Below are 20,432 nucleotides of genomic sequence, written 5' to 3' on the forward strand. Positions count from 1 at the left end.
ATTCCAGATCTGGATGGGTTCAACAAGCTGAAGAAGTCGTGACGTCGTGATCTTTTGGAGGGCTTTCTCTATTCTCGACCTGATACTAGCAGATACTACTAGGTTACTGCATACCCCTGTACCCCACAGCGAATGCAGTCACGAAGATATGGTTTGTAAATCATTTGCAGCTGCAGTGTCGATCATCGGTGTGATATGGTCGATCAACTAGTGACAGCAAGAGGGGAAAACTGGTCTACAGTATCTGTCAGCTGCTCTCCTTATAGAATGAGACACTTTATTATCGTTGACAACTTTTCATTTGAATTGCTGGAATATCATGCATTAATTATAGGCCATGAAGTGAAATTCTATCGCTCCCACCACAACTCCATTCCATTCCATTCAGACCGTTTAGCTCTCCTTACCAAGCTTTGTCAGCGACTCGGTGAGGAACTCGTTGGCATTCATCAAATCAGTACTGCCATACACGACTCTTCGCTTGGCACCACCGGCAGATCCAGCACCGGCACGACTGCCAGCTCCTGCATTGTCGGCCCCGGTTTGGCCGTTAGTTTGGCGCACCCAGTCCTGCAGGTTGCCATATTCGTCCATGCTTCCACCACCGACGGTGAAAACAATGGCCTCGTTGAAAGCCTGCCGGCGTTGGCCGAAGCTGGCACTAGTTCCTGGGTTCGAGCTCATGTTGCCCGGCATTTGGGCATTGCGAGATGCGGATGCCGGAGGCATGGCTCCACGAGCGTTGGCACTGCGGGGGTCGAAGTAGAGATAGTTTTCAGTCTTGGCAATGGCAGAGCTCGAAGCCGATGCTGGGTCCATGATGGACTCGGTGATCTTGGTCAAGGTTAGGTCCTTGTTTGCAGGAAGGAAGTTCTTGACACCAGAAATCAGAGAATCGAAATTGGCACCCAGAGCTCCGGACGTGATGCGGTCAGTTAGTCGATTGGACAGTGAAGAGAAGCCACCAAACAAATCCGACGATTGTTGTTGCGGAGTAGCCGTTGTCATCATTGTCATACGGGTGATCTCTCGCACCTGTCTGACATATGCGAGGGAGCTGATATCCTCGACACCCGCTCGTGTGAGGGCCTCCTCAAATTGTGTCATTTCTGCACGGGATAGTTCCGTCTCTGTGCTCAAGAACCAGATGATGAATAACCGGAACTTATCAGTCGGGTCATTGCCCTTAGCGGGGTCATTGACAAGCTCCATGATCTGTACCTTGGTCTGCTTTGTGATGTTCTCTTCAAGTTCAAAGAAGTTGTCTAGCTGTCGGTCCTTGATCCCCTTGAGCAAAGCAGTCGCGATGTTCATGTGCATGTCTAGTATGGCCTTGCGTTCTCGCAGCTCTGGAAGTAATGTAATGGCAGCCTTGAGGTGCTGTGCGGAAGCGCTCGTATCGTTTTGGAGATCTTCAATTGAGGAAGCACCAGTCTTCTTCGTAATATCGTTCGCATCTTCCTTGTATCGAGTCAATTCAGCATCGATGTCTTCCGCTACTTGTGGGAATGGAACACCGGCGTTGCGTTTCCAGAAGAAGTCGTTGCTGTTGAGATCATACGACTTCTTAGAAGCGCCCTTGGCGGGATTCGAGTCGTCAGCCGAATCTAGAGTGATCCGATTTAGGCGCATCTGAAGGACATCTTGCACGAGGGATTGGTACGTCCACGAATGTGAAAGCATAGGGACAAGGTCCACGTTGCGATCCACAATTACCAGGACTGGCCGTGACGAAGGAACTCCGGCAGCGGTCTTCTTGCCCGAAAACAAATTGTCTTTAGAATTTAAAATATGATCACGAAGTTTGCGGTCGAGCTTTGTCGCAATCAACTCCGCAGCTCCACCTCTTGGACATCGTATAATCGGGATAGTGCCTGTTTGTATTCCCATCTATCAGCAGATGGGAGTTTTATGTAGGGATTCACACTTACCCATAGTGACGCTGACACTGAACAGCCCACTTACAATCTTGTCGACAATCACATCCAGATCTTCATCACTTGTCTGCGGGCTATTGATCTTCCAGTAGGCATCGTTTCCTAATCCTAAGCTGAAAAGGTCGGGCTCGGCGACAATGAAGTTTAGATACTGATCGTAGACTTGCGCAACGTGTTCTGATGTGCCTGTTGAAGCAATGTTGGAGGCAAAATCTTCGAGGAGCGGTCGAGGAACGGAGGACAGGAAATTAACATAGGCGGGCGAGTAGAGTCCGCGCGAGAGGTCGTTTGTGATCAATTGGACGTTCGCGGGGGTAGGTTCAACGAGATACACGACAGGAACATCGGGGATAGGGTATCGAGAAGAGTTGAGGTTCCTTCAGAACCAAACGGCGGTTGTTAGTTGTCAAGATACGGACGGAGACCAGGGTATCGACATGGGACAGTTCATACAGATGGATCGTCACTCCCCACGCTCTGAGATCATTGACACGGAGCACGCTACTGATAACATCTCTACCCATGTTGTCGAATACCAAAACTTTCCATATCGGATCGCCATCCTCGTTCAATATAGGAGTCGAGACCAGGCCCTGTGCGGATGCATCAAGAGGGGCTTCTTCCGTGGGGTGTGTATCATGGTTCAAGTTAAGTATCTTTTGAATGGAAGCTGCCCGTGCGTCAGTTAAGTCGCAGTTTTCGCAATGCAAAAGTGAGTTTCGTTAAAACATACCGACCTGGCGGTCTCGGAGAGTTGCTGAATGCGATGCCATTGTGGTTGTGGCCTGCTAGCCCGTGCTATTTCACGACGAATAGTACTGAGCTGGAGCCAGATTCATGACACGTCCAACGATCGAATAGAGCAAGGAAAAGAGCAATGAGGATTTAGCGCTTAGCCAAATAACCTACTTGACACTTTCAAAGACGCTCGGAAAGGGTGGTTTATCTAGCCTAGGATTGATATCCCAACTCGCTCAACTACATCCTCTCTCCACCTGGCATCCTGAGAAGCTCCGACCAGGGACGGGGGCTGACATAATAATGCAAACAGCACAAACACCAAACAAAGACCGCGGCTGGGAGAGCATCACGTGGACTGCACTAGGACTGAACGGGTGTAGCGAGGACAATAATCGCCCAACCCAACCCGCGAGGCGCCCAGCTTTTCTCAGTCTCCCTCACCACCAACTCCCCCATTCCCACCCTTACAACCCTCCTCGTAAAGCGAATGACTATGCTGCGAAACTGCAGTCTTGAATGGTTCTTTGTATGAGAGCTTTTTCTTTTCATCTTTAAGACACAAGGTTAGGAGCAGAAGAAAGACCCCAAAGGACTGGGAAAGGAGGAAAGACAAAGGCGGAAAGGAAGGAACAATTGAAAGGCGCAAGAGGATTCGGAAGGGATTCAAAAGGAACTGGATTTATTCTACGTCTACTATACTTGGCCGGTGTATTCGAAGCAAAAAAGAAGAAAGTTGGCCAGCGACCGCTTCAAGAACCACCCTCTTCCTTCTAAGAAAAGGGTGCAAACTGAGCGTCGCGCAACGTGGACGTGACTCGCATGAGGAACACTCCAAAAAACGGCCATAACGGTGCCTATTGATTTCTGAATACCTGAGGCTGCAAAGGAGTTCGTTTCTCTTAACTTAACGCGGAGGCCGCAGCGCAGCGCAGTTATTATTATTTTTGCCACCGTTGGGCTGCCCACACTCTTAAGGTACCTGCGAGTGTATTGGTACCTGTCCTCCCCTATCATCTACTACAGTACCTACGGGATATTCTATCTCATTTACGCCACCGGCTTCTGGCCCTAGGTATATCGCCCATCCACCGGGAGTTTATTATAACCTAGGTTACCTTATTTGCTTCCCGATTGCCAGACTGAGATCTATTTTGATTACCTGCGGCTGCTACTTTATTCGTCTGCACCGCCGTTTGCCGGGGGCCAATAAGGCGCCAGTTCGCCCCACCAGGGATTTTTCCGTCCTCCGATCCAAAGAGCGACAACGGATCCTTTCCCCAACAGGAATTGCTAGGCACGTGGGCGCACGTGATTCTATACTCTGGGGTTCTTCTTTAGTTACCACAAACAATTATTACACACAGCGTCAACATGGACCAGTCTTCCTCATCGCAGAACCCGATGTCTGGCTTACATCGGCCCTCAGTAACTCCAAACCCTCCTGCTCCGGATTATTGGAACAACATTGATTCGCTGTACTCGGGTGTTGATCCGCAGCTTCAACGGCAACCGCATCAGCAGCAACAGCCGCGCCAACAACAACCCACTCCGTTGGGAATTAACTGGGACCACCCTGTCTTTCACCAGGAACCTCAACCGCGAAATATCCCATCTCAACAGGAACATAGCCATGGCATCTTTTCATCGACTCCCCAGTCTTGGCAACCGAATCCGTTACATCATCAGCAGTTGATTTCTCCTTCACCACAGGGATTCGGACTTCAGCCTCAGTATCATAACCAGGTCCAGCAGTTTCCTCAAGGCCAACTATCGTTTGACTCGCGATCTCTGGCCCCCTCCGATAACTCGCCATTCCAGCCGTTCCCAATTCAGCAAAACTTCTATCCCCCTCAACATCTCTCTGTGCCAGACACTTTTCGCCAGTCGTCTTCCCCCCAGAATGTTCATGCACAGCCGGCGCAACCAACTTCATTTCGAGCTACTGGCCACCAACCCCCTCTTAATCAATTCACGCTTCCAACGGCTTATCCTGGAGAAACCTCGGTAGGACATCTTGATAATATGTAGACCCAGATTCATAGCTGACCGATGATAGCATAACCCAATCAATTTGGCAGATAGTTACCACGAGCCTGCGCCGAGTGTTCCCGTTCCCGATCATCAGACAATCAACCCCCAATTTCTCAACGCCCATCAGCAAGCCGCTACTCAGCAACCGTCTCTTCATAATAACTTTTCTTATTTGATCCCAGCAGACTTTGAACAGCCAAATAACCAGAAGTGAGTTTTATCTACCGCGTGTGACATCATCTTCACACAATTTTTTTGCTTACTTAAATTCATGTAGGCCCTATAATTTCTATCGGGAGGACCTCCAGATACCATCCGCTTTTGGCCAGCCCGTCGTAAACCAGCCCATCGGGGCTCGGAACCCTGGTTTTGAGGTGATGATTGATAATAAACAAGGTATGCGATGATATCCGTTCCTTTCTCGATGTCTGCTAACGTGAACCATGAAGGCGCTCTAGCACAGGCGAAGCCGTTCAAGGGAGCAGAACCGCTGAAGAAAAAGCCAGGCCCCAAGAAGCAACCCCAGCCCAAGACTAAGAAGCCTTCTGCGGCATCTGCTAAAAAACTGGATGGAAGATCTTCGGTCTCGTCGGGTTCTGAGAGTGACAGTTCTGATGAGTCCGACCTCGAGATTCAGCTTCCTGAAGAGCCTTCCCCCATTCCCCCGACCCGTCCTAGTGAGCCTGTTGCTGTCGCAGAATATGATACTCTTCGCGCTGTGTGGTCTCCACGTAACAGACGGCCCAACGTCGACAAAGTTAAGAGTGCGCTAGTCGCTTTCAAAGACGTCGTCAAAGCTGTAAGAGATACGTGGAAGGAGATCACTCAAGCCATAAAAACGGCTGAAAACCAGCATGACAACGATAAAGCAACTAAGCTCAAGAATGATGCTGCTCTTCAACGGCGACTTATGGACGTGGTTGTCAGCACCACCCTTTCGAAGGGCCACCCGATGATTGTCGAGAAGTATGTTATTTTTCATTTCCTTTTCCTTGCACCCCTGGCAGCTCGTTGTCATGGCCATAGAAGTCAGAAGCGAATTGAGAGCCTCTCCCATGTAATCCATAGCTGGACATTCAGCATGCTTCTTAAAGAAATAATGACTATAAGTAAGGGCCAGATGTTTTCTTGCAGTGCCCGGGGACATTACATGCGTGAGCATGTGCCCTAACAAATGGAGAGAGATGGATATAATCATAATCCTAATCTCTCCTGCAATCTTAGTGTTGATTGCATAGTCACTATCTTGAGATGACACTGAACCCCAGACAGTACATTTGAGTGTTGCCCTTCAGGGAATCTGTCTGGCTTGGCAATTTACTGAGCCAGGCGGCGCCATCATATTGGACCCAGATTGATTCTGTTTGTTGGTTATACGGATAGCTAATCGTGATATTGCAGGTTGGGCGAGCACCCTATGGCGGTAGCTGCCATGTATTCGTTTTTGCTGGATCGTCATCAGGAATCTGATGTCGATGGAGCGTTAACTGTGAATATACTTAAGGTAAATAATATCACCGAATTATTTAGTTTGAACATTCAGCTAAGAGACCCCCGACACAGCTGCTTGCTCGTTTTGTCACAATGGACGAGGATGTTCTCCAGAAGACGAATGTTGCCAAATTGCTGCCAAGACTTGTGAAGAAAGGTAGCCAACCTGTAAAGGAGCTTTCACAGAAGGTTTTGGAGAATGCCGCTGCATCTAAGAAAAGGAAGCAAGAAAATGGAAAGGCGCCATCTAAAGAGGGCTCGCCCGGTCAAGGCATTGTTCCTGATACTGCAACTACAAATGGGGTTCGTGCCGAAGGTGTTGGATCTAAACGACATCGCGAGGGTGAAGGTAATGGGCTTCCTGCTACAAAGCGAATGGTTGTCACTTCGAACCCTAAGAGCGCTGTGAAGCCTCCTAGTATCGTCCCTGCTGGTGCCAAACGCCCCCAGGAACCGGGTCCGGATACCAAAGCCACTGCCGCAACTGCCTCTCGCCCTAAGGCCAACATCATTGCTCCGAAGCCTACAAACTTGTTTGGCAGTTTGAGCTCCGCCTCTAAGAGGCCTGGAACATCGAATGCAGAAAGAGCCGCTGCTGCTGCCGCCGCAAAGCCAAGGTATGTTTTGGATCATCTTTGGTAACGATATTATACTGACCAAACTCTCATTAGTGGACCTATCGAGAAGAAAGAGACACAGCCCCCCCCTCCGAAACCGTCTTTCTCTTTTGGTGATTTGATGGCAGATCTCAACAAACAAAAAGATCCTGTCGCTGCTGAGCCTGCTGAGGACAAACCACCTGAAACTGAAGAAGAGCGCAAAAAGAGGCTGCGTAAAGAGGCACGACGAAAGTTGCGCGTCAGCTGGAAACCAGAGGAATCTCTCACGGAAGTCCGACTTTTCACTCACGATCCCGAAGAAGAGCTTGGTCCGGGTGATAGCGCAACTCGTGAAGTTGGGGATGTGAAGGGCGAGGGTCGCGCGCTCAAACTCCACAGAGACGCGGCCGAGCTGGAAGAGGATGATGACGGCGGTATCCGAGAAGAAGCATTCCTCGACTATCACGAACTGATTGGTATGCTATCATTCCAGCCTACTCAAATTTTCTTTTCTGTTACTAACCTATACAGCAATCGACGATGGCGAATTGACGGCGGATGATCGCTCCAGGAACTGTATCAAGCGCCTGGGCACTCAAGAACCGACCAGCCCCGAAAAGACAGCACAGGATCATCGAGAGGCCAACTCACTTATGGTATTTTGGACTTCTCCTGCCGACGTACCACCGACACCGAAGGAGCCGCCGACACCCAGCGATGACGAGATTGTAACTGATGAGGTTCCTTTTGGTGAACTGCCAGACCATGTTAAGGTAATTCAAACCTTTTTTTCTGGTAATCATATATTGTTTAAGAACTGTTTCTGACAATGTTACTCTAGGCTCGGCAAGAGCGTTATTTTGCCATGGTCAACCCCAAACCTGCGCCTCCTGCTCAGCCAAACCCACCTAACAACCAGTTCGACATATCGAACTTACTAAAGATGATTCAAAGCGGATCTCAGCAGCAGCAATCAACACCTCCCCCTCAGCTAGCTCCAGCTGTGCAGCAGGCACCAATGACTGATCTTGAGCGAACGATTAGCATTTTCCGTCAGCAACAACAACAGCAGGTTCAACCGCAACCCCCTCCGATTCAACCCCCTCAGATACCTCAATTCCCCGCTAGTTCCCAACCACCAGCCGCACAAGGTCTTGACTTCCAAAAAATTCTTGCTGTAATCAACGCCCAAAAGCAAATGCCACAGGCTCCTATCTTCACTCCGCCTCCCCAGTCGCAACCTAGCGTGGCGCCTAATCTCGCCGCCATCGTATCTCAGTTTGCAAACCAGAGCACACAGCCTGGCGGACAACAGCATTTCGAAGATCCTGAGCGCAAGCGTATGCGCGAGTCTAATGGGTATGACGGTGCCAGTGACGACAAATACGGCCAGCCAAAACGAAACAGACTCAACAACGCACCCAACAAGAAACATGTAAGATTCCTCATACTTATCGATTAGAATGACGATGCTGACTATGTGAAATAGCCCAAGGCTGGATTGGTTCCTTGCAGATACTGGCGTGAGGGCAAGTGCCTGAAAGGTGATGATTGCACATTCAGACATGACCCAATCTAAATTAGGCCATTTCCTTCCATTTTCATTTCCTCTTTTTTCCTGATACCCCAGAATATTATTTCACCGCGGCAGTTCATCCCGCATATTTTTGATTCTATCATAATATTCCACGCTGTTTCCTCCATATCCCAAACTTTGTTATGGTTTGTACATTTGACACCCATGAGTGTACTATGGCGTTTATATTTTTTGTACTGGTGGCTTGTTGCCTCGGAAATCGGTCAGTTCAGCGTTTTGTGTTATTCTGGCAGGCATTTTACACATGGGCATCATCCGAGACTGGCGTTTTGTTTTCTTCTCAGTGGGGATTTCTTTTTGTGTGCGATTCAGACGAACTCACATCGGGCATCAGCGATGTTTACTATTTTTTCAAATACAAAGCCTGTACAATAGGTCAGTGGATTGTATTAATATCTACTTCATGGGCACTTTTATGACTAAATTTTGAGACCATTTCAGTTGAAGCTCAAGATCGTATAATTAGATTAGCTGAATGACGTTGTACCATGTATATATAGCCTTTTATTTATCTTTCTGCGAATTGGTACCTAGCAAAATCGTATACATCATGAATATGTAGCAGTTCAAGATCCAATTCCTACTTTATTCTACGTCGTCCCTTTTTGTCATATGACCCCACATATTCTCAGGGAGAGACGTCCAGACCGACAACAACTTCGCCCTCTTTTCCACGTTCCAATTGAGAGCCTACCGCCGCTAATTTTCTATTTAGATATATTAGGACAGAATGCAATCACAATTCAATCCTAGTTGTGCACATTGTAGCCATCTCATTATTGTCTGCTGCCATGCAATATATCTTGGAGGACCTACACATGGGTTCTCAGAAGATGAGTGGTTAGTATCATTTGCCTAATAACTATTTGCAACAAACCAAACAATTCGATCAAATGAACTAATGAGAAATGATCAACAGGTTAATCGAGTCATTCCAGAGGGGAGAAACACCTACGTTCACACGACATATTGAGGCTGGAGTTCAAGCGTTGGCGGACGATCCATCAGGATTGCTTGTGTTTTCGGGGTATGAGGTTTGATTTTTCTTCAATTTATTCATCATTCTATGACCGCTTTTGCATATTTAATGGCTAGCTAATTGAATATGGCAGTGGGCCGACAAAACGACCAAGAACAGACTTGACTGAGGGCGAGTCCTACCTGGTAAGTCTAGCCTCTACTCAGTCAGCCTCAGCCATGTACCAGCAGGATACATTCTGATGTAATAATCAAATAGAGCGTCGCCAAAGAAAACAATTACTTCTCGCACTCATCCATGATAAACCCCGCGCAAGTCATAGCAGAAACCCATGCTACGGACTCATACCAGAATGTGTTATTTTCTATTCTACGCTTCAGAACATATACAGGGTCCTACCCTAAGCGCGTCACTGTTGTTACGCACGAGTTCAAGAGAAAACGATTCATGGAGTGCCATTTCCCCGCCGTCGGGCTTGTTCCCTGTCCCTCTGATAGGGGAGAAGAAACTTACAAGGGCGATTCTGGCGTGGCTGTGATTGGTATCAACCCCCCAGAGGAAGTGACATCTGAGACCTCCTTGATCGAAGGTGAAGAGAAGAGGGGGATCGGATTGTGGAGACGAGATCGATATGGTGTTGGGTCGAATTTGGCGGGAAAGAGGGTTCAACGTGGATGGAAAACTGGAATGGAGGACGGCATTTTTGTGGGTGTAGGCTTGGAGTCTGTTGTTGAGGAGCTAGTTCGTTGGGATGGAGGCCAGGATGGAAATCAATGGTTTTTGAGAATGAGCCAGTTGCCTTGGTGTCATTCGTCCTACTGTATACAGTAGAACTTGAGTTGTACGTAGTCATTAAATATAGAGAAATGCATATATCACGTTAGTCATTAATTGATAAGACCGAAATGTTATCAGTGATAAATATCAATCCAAAAGTACACAGAATGCCCGAAACGTCTGTATCAAAGACAGCGTAGTCATCAAAATTTCCTTCCCAGAACGCCGCCATGCAGAAACACCCCATATATTTCCCATACACCGTGTCGTCTAGTCGGCAAGACGATAGCTGACCAAGGTTTCCACGCGGTGGTTGTTTGTGCTGAAACTTCTGAGCTGTACTTTCTCGGCATTCTTAATCTCTTTTGCGTCGCTGTCTCCCCACTCGACGGGCACATCGGAGTCTGCATCGGCGTATACGAGGACGTTGAATGTGCAGTCGCCGTCTAGGACGGGCAAGAAAGTTACGGAGGCGGTGATCTGGCGGAAAATGGCCTGGATCTCATCCTGGATTTCTTTCTCTGTTTTCTCCACTGGGGCGGATTCATCCCTGTAATGAACCAGTTAGTCTTCATGTATGATGGAGAATCAATATATGCAATATACCCTGGCGTGGCATTCTCGTTGTCGGCAGTTTTTCGAGAAGATTTACTCTTAGAGTGCTTTCCGAAAATTTCAACCTAGAAAATTTCCCCATTAGCCATTGCTGTAAATATTTCCGACAGCGATTGTCCGTACGTCAAACTGCCATCTTTCGATGTGCTCTCCGGTTTCCTTGTCTGTGATAACAACAACCAGCTTGGAAATTTTTCCACCCATCATCCATTTGTGCAACTGGGACATGATCTTCTTGATGTAGGCTTTGACTTGATCGTCGGAGGTAACTGGAATCGGTCAGTGGTGCCAGTTTGCGTTGAGTGAAATGTGCACCAACCAAGCATATTGAGGCCATATTTTTTAACACTGAATCGAAATTAGTCGACAATACATGGAGAGGAAGAATGGAATGGGTTAAACGTACGTTGTAAAGTCTTCAGGGGGGTAGACTCCTCGTTGGAAGCTGGAAACGGCATTGATGAGACCAGGCCACACAGCCGATGTGTAGGTACTTACAGAATGGAGTTTATCGAGTATTCAAACTAGAGATCCATCAGCATTTAGAGTAGGAGATACTGAAGCCAATAATAACTCACAAATTCAGAGACGAGCTTGCCAGACCCTGTTGTTGATTGTAAGCGACCCCCTCTTTTAAGTGATCATCTTGGCTTGGGCTGTTCTAACCTTTCAAGGACAGCTTGTGGACCTTGGCCTTATCCTTTGCAGCAGACATGGTGCACTTGGGTTATATGATCAATGTCGATATTTGAGTTGACTGTGCCTTTTCTGGATCCTATGAATGATGATGTTGTCTTCGTGTGTGATGGGAAAAAGTTGGTCGTTTTGTTTACGCCGATAGTCGCCGCAGCAATCGACCGCCTCCGAGTCCTTTTCTCCGCAGCTGAGCCGCATTCTTTTTTAACATAGGCAAAAAAGGTCCAGAATCGATCGCCATCTGCCCCCCTCCACATCATCTGTTGAGGCACATAATTCTCATGCCATTACAGAACTCCAGATGCGAGGATGCCTGCAGTTAGCCAGATGGCTGTGCGCAGCGCCGAAACGCCCAGCTGCAAGCCTTCTCAAGCCGTCATTCCGAGCTGCTAATGCGGTCCGATTTTTTGCGAATTCTGCCGTATGGAAAGCATCCAAGTCACACGCGAGGAAGCCGGTGTCTGAAGTCGAAGACAGAATCGCGGCAATTCCAATCGAACGATATCGCAATTTTTGCATTGTTGCCCATGTCGACCATGGCAAAAGCACGCTCTCCGACCGTCTCCTGGAACTCACCGGTACCATCCAGCCCGGAACGAACAAGCAGGTTTTGGATAAACTCGATGTCGAAAGGGAACGAGGTATTACTGTGAAGGCGCAGACGTGTACTATGATTTACAACCACAATGGCGAAGACTACTTGCTACATTTGGTCGATACTCCGGGACATGTGGACTTCCGCGCGGAGGTGTCGCGCAGTTATGCTAGTTGTGGAGGAGCATTGCTTTTGGTTGATGCAAGCCAAGGAATTCAGGCCCAGACGGTTGCTAATTTCTACCTTGCCTTTGCACAAGGTCTGGAGTTGATACCTGTCATTAACAAGGTTGATCTGCCGTCGGCGGAGCCAGATAGGGCTCTCAAACAGCTTGAGGATTCCTTTGAGCTCGATACCGAAAATGCCGTTATGGTCTCGGCGAAGACTGGTCTCAACGTACAGCAACTGCTTCCTACGGTGGTTGAGAAGATCCCAGCGTATGTTTAATTGCTTTTCACCCTATTGCTGAAGTCCACGCGTACTGACTTGTGCTATAGGCCCGTTGGTTATCTCGAAAAGCCTCTCCGAATGCTCCTTGTCGATTCATGGTACGATTCATACAAAGGTGTTATTTGCTTGGTCCGTATCTTTGATGGTGAAATCCGAGCAGGCCACCATGTGGTGTCGTTCGTAACCGGCATCAAATACTACGTTGGAGAAGTCGGCATCATGTACCCGACAGAAACCGCGCAATCTGTTCTTCGTGCTGGTCAGGTCGGATATATCTATTTCAATCCGGGCATGAAACGAAGCAAGGAAGCCAAGATCGGGGACACCTTTACTAGAGTTGGTTCGGAGAAGCTCGTGGAGCCGCTCCCAGGTTTTGAAGAGCCAAAGTCAATGGTTTTTGTGGCAGCATACCCCGTGGATGCTGATCATTTCGAGCACCTTGAGGACAGTATCAACCAGCTCATGCTTAATGATCGAAGTATTACTGTGCAGAAAGAGTCGTCAGAGGCTCTTGGTGCGGGCTTCCGGCTGGGTTTCTTGGGAACATTGCATTGCTCAGTCTTTGAGGATCGCCTGCGTCAGGAGCACGGTGCTAGTATCATCATCACACCGCCCTCGGTTCCTGTGAATGTTGTCTGGAAGGATGGCAGAGAGGAAATCGTCACTAATCCTGCCCGCTTCCCCAATGAGGATGATCTCCGCTCCAAGGTTCAAGAAGTACAAGAACCATACGTTCTTGCAACCCTGACTTTCCCCGAAGAGTATCTCGGAAAGGCCATCGAACTATGTGAGGCAAATCGGGGTGAGCAGCAGAGCCTTGAGTATTTCACAGCGACTCAGGTCATTCTCAAATACCAGTTGCCTCTAGCGCATCTCGTCGATGACTTTTTCGGGAAGCTGAAAGGATCCACTAAGGGCTATGCCACTCTGGATTACGAGGAGGCTCCTTGGAGAGCCGGCCACATTGTCAAGATGCAGCTCCTGGTCAACAAGGCGCCAGTGGATGCGGTTTCAAGAATCCTGCATTCGAGCCAGGTAGACAGGCTTGGAAGAAAATGGGTGAGCAAATTCAAGGAGCATGTTGACCGACAGCTCTTCGAGGTTATCATCCAGGCAGCTGTTGGTCGCAAGGTTGTGGCAAGAGAAACGATCAAGCCATACCGAAAGGATGTCCTAGCCAAACTACACGCTAGTGATGTTAGCCGACGCAGAAAGCTTTTGGAGAAACAGAAAGAAGGACGGAAGAAGCTCAAGGCTGTTGGAAATGTGGTGATTGAACATAAGGCGTTCCAGGCTTTCCTAGCCAAATAGTCCGGCGTTTACTTGAAATTAATGCCCTGTATATCAGAATGGTCTAGTCCTTGTATTATTATAGTCCAACTGTATAGAATTAATCAAAACTCGAGCATTGTTGCATGAAATATATCCCTCTATCTCGCTATCTTCCAGTGGTCTTACTATGTAGCCAGAAACAAAGACGTTGATTGGCCAAACAGCGGAGGGGCCGGAGCTGGAGCTTTTCGCCGGCAAAAAAAAGTTCGTGGCCAACCCCGCCGCTGTGATGATCTTGCAATCCTCCTTCTCCCACGGTCGCTTTTTTCTCTCTGCCCTCCCAGCGCTCCTTGGTCCCCAATCGCGCATCAATAACGAGTCGAATTGCACTTCGTTTGTCCTCCTTGGTCGTATACAGGAGTTTTTATCTTGACTCGTGGCTTGGCTTACGGCCGCCTCGAGCAAGAGAGCCGATTTAGTCATCTTGGTCACCCTGCCATGCTTTACTCTTGACGACGGCCATGCAGCCTCCGGAAGGTGCGCAGGTGGACCTGGGCAAGGCCCAGGTCATCGACCGTGTCCCGAAAGTCATTAATGAATTGAAGTTTGGTGTACTGTATGGCAATCCTTTCTTGCTCCCCTCGCGGATTTCGGTGATGACTCCCACTGACATTCTCGTGTTACCTCCAGGTCTAATGATGATATTGTGAGCCAAGGTGTGGTGGAGGTTTCTGATCGCAAATTCTTTAATCTCGAGCATGACAGAGCGGTGGTTCCCCATGGCCCTCTCGACGGGCGCATGGGTATATCGAGTAAGAGCGGATCATGCCAGACTTGCGGTGGTGCTCTACAAGTCTGCAACGGCCATTTCGGCCATGTGAGACTTGTATTGCCAGCTTTCCATGTTGGTTACTTCAAGCGCGTCATCGGTATTCTACAGGAGATTTGCAAAGAGTGTTCGCACATTCTGCTCCCCGTGGATGAACGCCGAGCTTTCCTCCGGGAAATGCGCCGCCCGGGCCTGGACAACTTGCGACGGATGCAGATTGCGAAGCGGATCAATGAACGCTGCCGCAAAACCCGTAGTTGTCAACACTGTGATGCTGTGAATGGTGTCGTGAAAAAGGCTGGATCGAGCGCGCTCAAGATTACCCACGACAAATTCCGCGCTTTCAACGTTTCTACCTCCGTGAAGAAGAACCCACCGATTAGCAAGACTGTTTTCGATAAATCGTTCGACGAAGCCAGGAGCGCCAACCAAGAGGTTGAGAAACACTACAAAAAGGCCCAGGATGATATGAACGCCCTTCGTGTCTTGCAGTTGTTCAAGAAAATTTCCGACACCGACTGTGAGCTGCTAGGACTCAACCCGAAGGAAGCACGACCGGAAATGTTCCTGTGGCAGTTTATTCCAGCACCACCTGTGTGTATCCGTCCTTCAGTCGGTCAAGACGCCGCGTCGACCGAAGATGACTTGACTGCCAAGTTGGGAGACATTGTCCAGAGCAACATCAACCTTAAGAACGCGCTGATGAAAGGAGCTCCAGTGCAGACAATTATGGAATGCTGGGACTACATGCAGCTTCAGATTGCTGTGTACATCAACAGTGATGTCCCCGGTCTCAACAAAGCGGACCTGGGTAAGCCGATTCGAGGTTTCGTGCAACGTCTGAAGGGAAAACAAGGACGATTCCGTGGTAACCTGTCAGGAAAGCGTGTTGATTTCTCGGGTAGAACTGTCATTTCTCCTGATCCCAATCTGCGCGTTGATGAGGTTGCTGTTCCAGAGCTCGTTGCAAAGAATATGACCTATCCCGAGGTGGTCACCAGGTATAACAAGGAAAAATTGCAGCAGCGTGTTCGAAACGGAACGAAGAAATGGCCCGGTGCCAACTACATTATGAAGAAAGGCCAAACATTCAAGGTCTTCCTCAAATACGGTAACCTTAACATGATGGCCGACCAGCTGCAGGAGGGTGATGTGATTGAACGCCACATTGAAGATGGTGATATCGTGCTCTTCAACCGCCAGCCCTCCCTCCACAAACTTAGTATTCTTTCTCATTTTGCAAAGGTTCGCCCACACAGAACCTTCCGGTTGAACGAGTGTGTGTGCAACCCCTATAACGCAGATTTCGACGGAGATGAAATGAACCTGCATGTGCCACAGACGGAAGAAGCGAGAGCGGAAGCGATGGAGCTGATGGGAGTGAAGAACAACTTGGCAACACCGAAGAATGGAGAACCCATTATTTCTTCCATTCAGGATTTCATCAGTGCGGCCTATCTTCTAAGTAGCAAGGATAACTTTTTCGATCGACGATCATTTACGCAGATATGCCTGTATATGCTTGGTCCGGAGACGCGTTTTGACCTTCCTCCGCCTTCTATTTTCAAGCCGCAGATGTTGTGGACCGGAAAACAAGTTTTCAACATCCTCATGCACCCTAATAAAGATGACCCTGTTCTGGTAAACTTGGATGCCGCGTGTCGAGAGTTCAAGCAGCCAAAGGATGGCCGTCCAAAGGATCTGGATCCGAAAGACGGATGGCTTGTGATCCGTAACTCTGAGGTTATGTGTGGTGTGATGGACAAGTCGACGATCGGTTCCGGAAAGAAGGACAATGTTTTCTACATTATGCTGAGAGATTTTGGACCTGCAGCTGCAGCAGAGGGTATGAACCGCTTGTCAAAGCTCTCTGCGCGATGGTTCACCAACATGGGTTTCTCTATCGGTATTACGGATGTTTACCCAAGTGAAAAGCTTGTGCAATCGAAGCAAGACCTCGTCGAAAAGGCTTATGCGGAGTGTGATGAAGTCATTGCTAAATTCAAAAACGGCACTCTGGAAAAGTTCCCTGGTTGTGATGAGTTGCAGACTATGGAGAATAAGCTCTCTGGTATTCTGAGTAAGGTCCGTCAGCAAGCAGGAGATGAATGTATTGCTCAACTGAGCAAGTACAACTCACCACTTATCATGGCCACGTCCGGATCTAAGGGTTCGAGTATCAACGTGTCTCAGATGGTTGCCCTTGTCGGTCAACAAATTATTGGTGGTCAGCGTGTGCAGGACGGTTTCCAGGATCGAACACTGCCTCACTTCCCAAAGAACGCTCGTCAGCCGCCTTCCAAGGGTTTCGTCCGTAACAGTTTCTTCTCCGGACTACTACCCTACGAATTCATTTTCCACGCCATGTCCGGTCGTGAAGGTCTGGTCGATACCGCTGTCAAGACCGCAGAAACTGGATACATGTCTCGTCGTTTGATGAAATCCCTCGAAGATCTTTCCACTCGGTATGATGATACTGTTCGAAACTCGTCTGCCGCCATTGTCCAGTTCCAGTACGGTGATGATAAACTGGATCCTGTAGATATGGAAGGTAAAGCCAAGCCTGTCCACTTCGACCGCACATTCATTCACTCCGAATCCACGACTTATAACAACGATGAGCGGAGTTTGTTTCCGTCAGAGATTATGGAAGTTTGTGAAGACATGCTTTCCAAGGAACGTGCTAAGCTGGTGCGTAAAGATCTGATGGGCACTTCGCTTGGCTATATGGATCGGAGTGATCATGGCATCGACCAGTTTGAGAGTGCTCGTGATTTCCTAGAGTCGATCCAACAATATGTCTCTACTAAAGCAGACAAGCTGATCTCTCGGGGTGGTGATAACGACCCATCTGATGAAAGAGGTCAACAAGGACTTAATCACACTGGCAAATTGACTGAAAGGACGCTCAGGACCTTCATCGCGTCTTGTTTGATGAAATACAAGAAAGCTCAGGTCGAGGCTGGTCATGCTGTTGGTGCCGTTGGTGCGCAATCTATTGGTGAACCCGGAACGCAGATGACGCTGAAAACTTTCCACTTTGCTGGTGTCGCTGGTATGAGTATTACTCAGGGTGTTCCTCGTATTAAGGAAATTATCAACGCCTCCAAGGAAATCAGTACGCCTGTTGTTGCCTGTGAGCTTGTCACTAAGGACAATATCATCGCTGCTCGAATTGTGAAGGGTCGTATTGAGCAGACATATCTCCGGGATATTATCCACTGGGTCCGAGAAATTTGGAACGGAAAGGAAGCTTATATCACGGTTAAAATCAACTGGAAAACAATCCAAGATCTGGCACTTGAGCTTAAGATCAGTGATATCCTCAATGCCATCAAGACTCACAAGCGATTCAAGGCCGATGACCTCAAGTTCCAGCACAGCCGATCTCACATTCACATTTTCATGGATCTGGATCCTGCCACAAAGTCATCACTCTCCAAGACGGAAATTGCTGCGACTAGCGCAGATCCTTTCCTTCGTTTGAAGCATCTTAAGCGTTTGCTGCCAGATATCCAGGTTCTCGGACATCCACAGGCATACCGTGCCATTATTCGAACTGATGACACATCAACTACGAACACCCTTCTTGTGGAAGGTTATGGACTTCGGGAATGTATGACCACCCTTGGTGTTGATGGCCTTCATACGACCACAAACAACGTGATGGAAGCCAAGGATGTCTTGGGTATTGAAGCCGCACGGTCAACTATTATTCGAGAAATTAGCGAGGTCATGAAGGACATGGACATCGATCCGCGTCACATGCAGCTTCTTGCAGATGTCATGACATACAAGGGTGAAGTGTTGGGTATCACACGATTTGGTCTGTCCAAGATGCGTGACTCTGTTCTTCAGCTCGCTTCCTTCGAAAAGACCGCAGACCACCTCTTCGATGCTGGTGGAGCTGGTCGTACCGACCTGATCGAGGGTGTCTCCGAATGTATCATCATGGGCAAGACGATGTCTCTTGGTACAGGAGCCATGGAGGTCGTGCGCAAGATGAACTTCTACGAGGGTCAAATTGGACCCAAGAAAACGGTCTTTGAGGACTCTTGGACCGAACTCTGTGAAGCACCTGTTGAGAGGGCACGAGTAAGGAGAAAGGCTCGAGCCTGATTGATGATCAAAACAAAAAAAAAAAAAATTTAAAAGCACCAAAAGTCGGTCCATTGGGATGCAATGTACCATGGTGGGATATATTTCGTTTATTTTATGCAACAAAAAAAGCAGCATTATCATGGAGTTGGATTCGTCTGCCTTTTCTCTTGTTGATTTACCTTTTATTGTATATGTACTGTCTTTGCGCGTTTAGCGATATTGTTAACGATAGTGATGGATGGCGGCGTGTCTGTCTGCCCTGTACTATTTGATTATTTGCTGGCTGGGGAATATCTATGGATTATTTACCTGGGATGTCTATTTCGAATTGGGGATTTGTTAGATGAAAGAAATCAGAGGTTCTATATATCATATTTGATCTTTTCAAATATATCAAGTATTTCAAGTATATCTAGTATTGAATGACTATCACGTCTTCCTAATAAGTGAGATATACCAAATTCGAAATATAATATCATTTTTATTCTCGTCTACATAGTGACCCTCCAGACCCCTCCATAGACCGAAGCCCGCAATGCCCCACCACCGCAGCTTTTTCTCTTCAACGATTTCATCACGAATTCACCTCCCACCAAGTGAACCAACATCAACTTCACGACGCCCCAGAGTAGCCTACCTACAGGCCAAACGCATCATTCTTCCAACAAATATCATCTTCCTCCCACCAAAATGTCACCAACAGAATTATACAAACCACCCCAACTCCCCCACCCCTTCACAAACACCACCACGCCGCCCGAACTCCTCACTCAAGGCGCCGAAGCGCACCTCTACAAAACCTTCTCCCTGAATCCGTCCATTCCAGCCGCGCTCAAAATCCGCCCCTCAAAACCATACCGCCACCCCGTTCTCGACCGCCGACTCACCCGCCAGCGCGTTCTCCAGGAAGCGCGATGTCTCGCGAAACTCGTCAGAGAGGGCGTGAACGTGCCCGCGGTTTTGGCGCTGGATTGGGAAGGCCAATCGGGTGAAAGTGGTAACGGAGGGGCGTGGTTGCTTATGGAGTGGATTGAGGGGTTCCCTGTGAGGGTTGTGCTGGAGCGGTGGGAGGGGTGGATGAAGAGGGCCCAGGCTCAGTTGGCGGAGGATGCGGAAAGGCTTGCGGAGGAGGAGAATCGCGTGCGGGATTTGATGAAGAGGATTGGAAGGGTCGTTGGGGGGCTGCATAAGGCTGGTGTTGTTCATGGGGATTTGACGACGAGTAACCTCATGCTGCGGCCGGGGGTTGGAGACGCACAACTGGGTTCTGACGATGCTAGTCCGTCCATGGAGGGGGATGTCGTTTTGATTGATTTTGGGCTTGCGGGGCAGAGTAACCAGGACGAAGACCGGGCTGTTGATCTATACGTGCTGGAGAGGGCAATTGGGAGTACGCATCCGAAGACGGAACGGTTCTTGGAGGAAATTCTCCAGGGTTATCGCGAGGCGTATAAGGGTGCCGGGTCTACTTTGAAACGGTTGGAAGATGTGAGATTGAGAGGTCGCAAGAAGAGTATGATTGGATGAGCTGTTTCGGAAGTTCTGAAGAGAGGAGAGGCAATATCTTCATTGTCTACTATTTTCTTGGTGTTTGTTTGGGAGAGAAGATCAGTGGCATGCATTCATTGTTCATCATTCAAAACCAAAACGCCACGCTTATTATAATGCGAAAGATTTGAGGGGCAACCCATGGAAAGAAGAAAAAACAGAAAAAGAAAGAAA

At 48.4% G+C, this 20,432-nt stretch overlaps 8 protein-coding genes across 8 annotated transcripts; 6 read left to right on the top strand and 2 right to left on the bottom strand.

Moving 5' to 3' along the window:
• Positions 1-393: 393 nt before the first annotated feature.
• Positions 394-2,710, bottom strand: sly1 (syntaxin-binding protein; the record flags this gene model as incomplete). The annotated part of the gene is made up of 4 exons (XM_040827920.1): positions 394-1,874; positions 1,932-2,314; positions 2,391-2,607; positions 2,671-2,710. 4 exons carry the CDS (start codon positions 2,708-2,710, stop codon positions 394-396), a joined length of 2,121 nt encoding a protein of 706 aa, XP_040690133.1.
• A 1,161-nt stretch (positions 2,711-3,871) lies between these two features.
• Positions 3,872-8,459, top strand: ASPWEDRAFT_407118 (uncharacterized protein). The gene is made up of 10 exons (XM_040835390.1): positions 3,872-4,682; positions 4,735-4,919; positions 4,987-5,105; positions 5,159-5,675; positions 6,111-6,213; positions 6,273-6,817; positions 6,872-7,275; positions 7,331-7,572; positions 7,641-8,234; positions 8,289-8,459. The coding sequence occupies exons 1-10, from the start codon at positions 4,050-4,052 to the stop codon at positions 8,376-8,378; spliced, it is 3,432 nt and encodes a 1,143-aa protein (XP_040690134.1). The 5' UTR covers positions 3,872-4,049; the 3' UTR covers positions 8,379-8,459.
• ASPWEDRAFT_407124 (uncharacterized protein) lies at positions 8,391-8,941 on the top strand. The gene has a single exon (XM_040835391.1). The coding sequence runs from the start codon at positions 8,519-8,521 to the stop codon at positions 8,813-8,815; it is 297 nt and encodes a 98-aa protein (XP_040690135.1). The 5' UTR covers positions 8,391-8,518; the 3' UTR covers positions 8,816-8,941.
• Positions 8,942-9,126: 185 nt separating this feature from the next.
• Positions 9,127-10,206, top strand: ASPWEDRAFT_25929 (DUF218 domain protein; the record flags this gene model as incomplete). The annotated part of the gene is made up of 4 exons (XM_040832788.1): positions 9,127-9,236; positions 9,316-9,423; positions 9,509-9,560; positions 9,634-10,206. The coding sequence occupies 4 exons, from the start codon at positions 9,127-9,129 to the stop codon at positions 10,204-10,206; spliced, it is 843 nt and encodes a 280-aa protein (XP_040690136.1).
• Positions 10,144-11,614, bottom strand: ASPWEDRAFT_38035 (spindle checkpoint protein MAD2). The gene is made up of 8 exons (XM_040834814.1): positions 11,434-11,614; positions 11,346-11,371; positions 11,266-11,291; positions 11,174-11,212; positions 11,087-11,115; positions 10,891-11,036; positions 10,759-10,832; positions 10,144-10,702 (listed from the first exon to the last, which is right to left on the bottom strand). The coding sequence occupies exons 1-8, from the start codon at positions 11,480-11,482 to the stop codon at positions 10,423-10,425; spliced, it is 669 nt and encodes a 222-aa protein (XP_040690137.1). The 5' UTR covers positions 11,483-11,614; the 3' UTR covers positions 10,144-10,422.
• Positions 11,615-11,764: 150 nt separating this feature from the next.
• Positions 11,765-13,819, top strand: ASPWEDRAFT_25931 (GTPase GUF1; the record flags this gene model as incomplete). Its single annotated transcript, XM_040832789.1, has 2 exons — positions 11,765-12,495; positions 12,556-13,819. The coding sequence occupies 2 exons, from the start codon at positions 11,765-11,767 to the stop codon at positions 13,817-13,819; spliced, it is 1,995 nt and encodes a 664-aa protein (XP_040690138.1).
• Positions 13,820-14,077: 258 nt separating this feature from the next.
• Positions 14,078-19,161, top strand: ASPWEDRAFT_151884 (DNA-directed RNA polymerase III core subunit RPO31). The gene is made up of 2 exons (XM_040829615.1): positions 14,078-14,396; positions 14,471-19,161. Exons 1-2 carry the CDS (start codon positions 14,302-14,304, stop codon positions 18,726-18,728), a joined length of 4,353 nt encoding a protein of 1,450 aa, XP_040690139.1. The 5' UTR covers positions 14,078-14,301; the 3' UTR covers positions 18,729-19,161.
• A 239-nt stretch (positions 19,162-19,400) lies between these two features.
• On the top strand, positions 19,401-20,237 carry bud32 (serine/threonine protein kinase BUD32; the record flags this gene model as incomplete). The annotated part of the gene is made up of 1 exon (XM_040830549.1): positions 19,401-20,237. The coding sequence occupies one exon, from the start codon at positions 19,401-19,403 to the stop codon at positions 20,235-20,237; it is 837 nt and encodes a 278-aa protein (XP_040690140.1).
• Between the last annotated feature and the right edge of the window lie 195 nt (positions 20,238-20,432).

Source organism: Aspergillus wentii, assembly GCF_001890725.1.
Source record: "Aspergillus wentii DTO 134E9 unplaced genomic scaffold ASPWEscaffold_3, whole genome shotgun sequence".
NCBI classification, from domain to species: domain Eukaryota; kingdom Fungi; phylum Ascomycota; class Eurotiomycetes; order Eurotiales; family Aspergillaceae; genus Aspergillus; species Aspergillus wentii.

Excerpts from the sequence above, each read along its gene's own strand:
- ASPWEDRAFT_407118 (XM_040835390.1), top strand. The coding sequence starts at position 4,050 with ATGGACCAGTCTTCCTCATCGCAGAACCCGATGTCTGGCTTACATCGG. Across the intron at positions 7,573-7,640 it reads AACTGCCAGACCATGTTAAG|GCTCGGCAAGAGCGTTATTT; the intron begins GTAATTCAAACC and ends ATGTTACTCTAG. Across the intron at positions 8,235-8,288 it reads ACGCACCCAACAAGAAACAT|CCCAAGGCTGGATTGGTTCC; the intron begins GTAAGATTCCTC and ends TATGTGAAATAG.
- ASPWEDRAFT_407124 (XM_040835391.1), top strand. The coding sequence starts at position 8,519 with ATGGTTTGTACATTTGACACCCATGAGTGTACTATGGCGTTTATATTT.
- ASPWEDRAFT_38035 (XM_040834814.1), bottom strand. The coding sequence starts at position 11,482 with ATGTCTGCTGCAAAGGATAAGGCCAAGGTCCACAAGCTGTCCTTGAAA. Across the intron at positions 11,372-11,433 it reads CCACAAGCTGTCCTTGAAAG|GGTCTGGCAAGCTCGTCTCT; the intron begins GTTAGAACAGCC and ends AATCAACAACAG. Across the intron at positions 11,213-11,265 it reads TACTCGATAAACTCCATTCT|CTTCCAACGAGGAGTCTACC; the intron begins GTAAGTACCTAC and ends TGCCGTTTCCAG.
- ASPWEDRAFT_151884 (XM_040829615.1), top strand. The coding sequence starts at position 14,302 with ATGCAGCCTCCGGAAGGTGCGCAGGTGGACCTGGGCAAGGCCCAGGTC. Across the intron at positions 14,397-14,470 it reads GAATTGAAGTTTGGTGTACT|GTCTAATGATGATATTGTGA; the intron begins GTATGGCAATCC and ends TGTTACCTCCAG.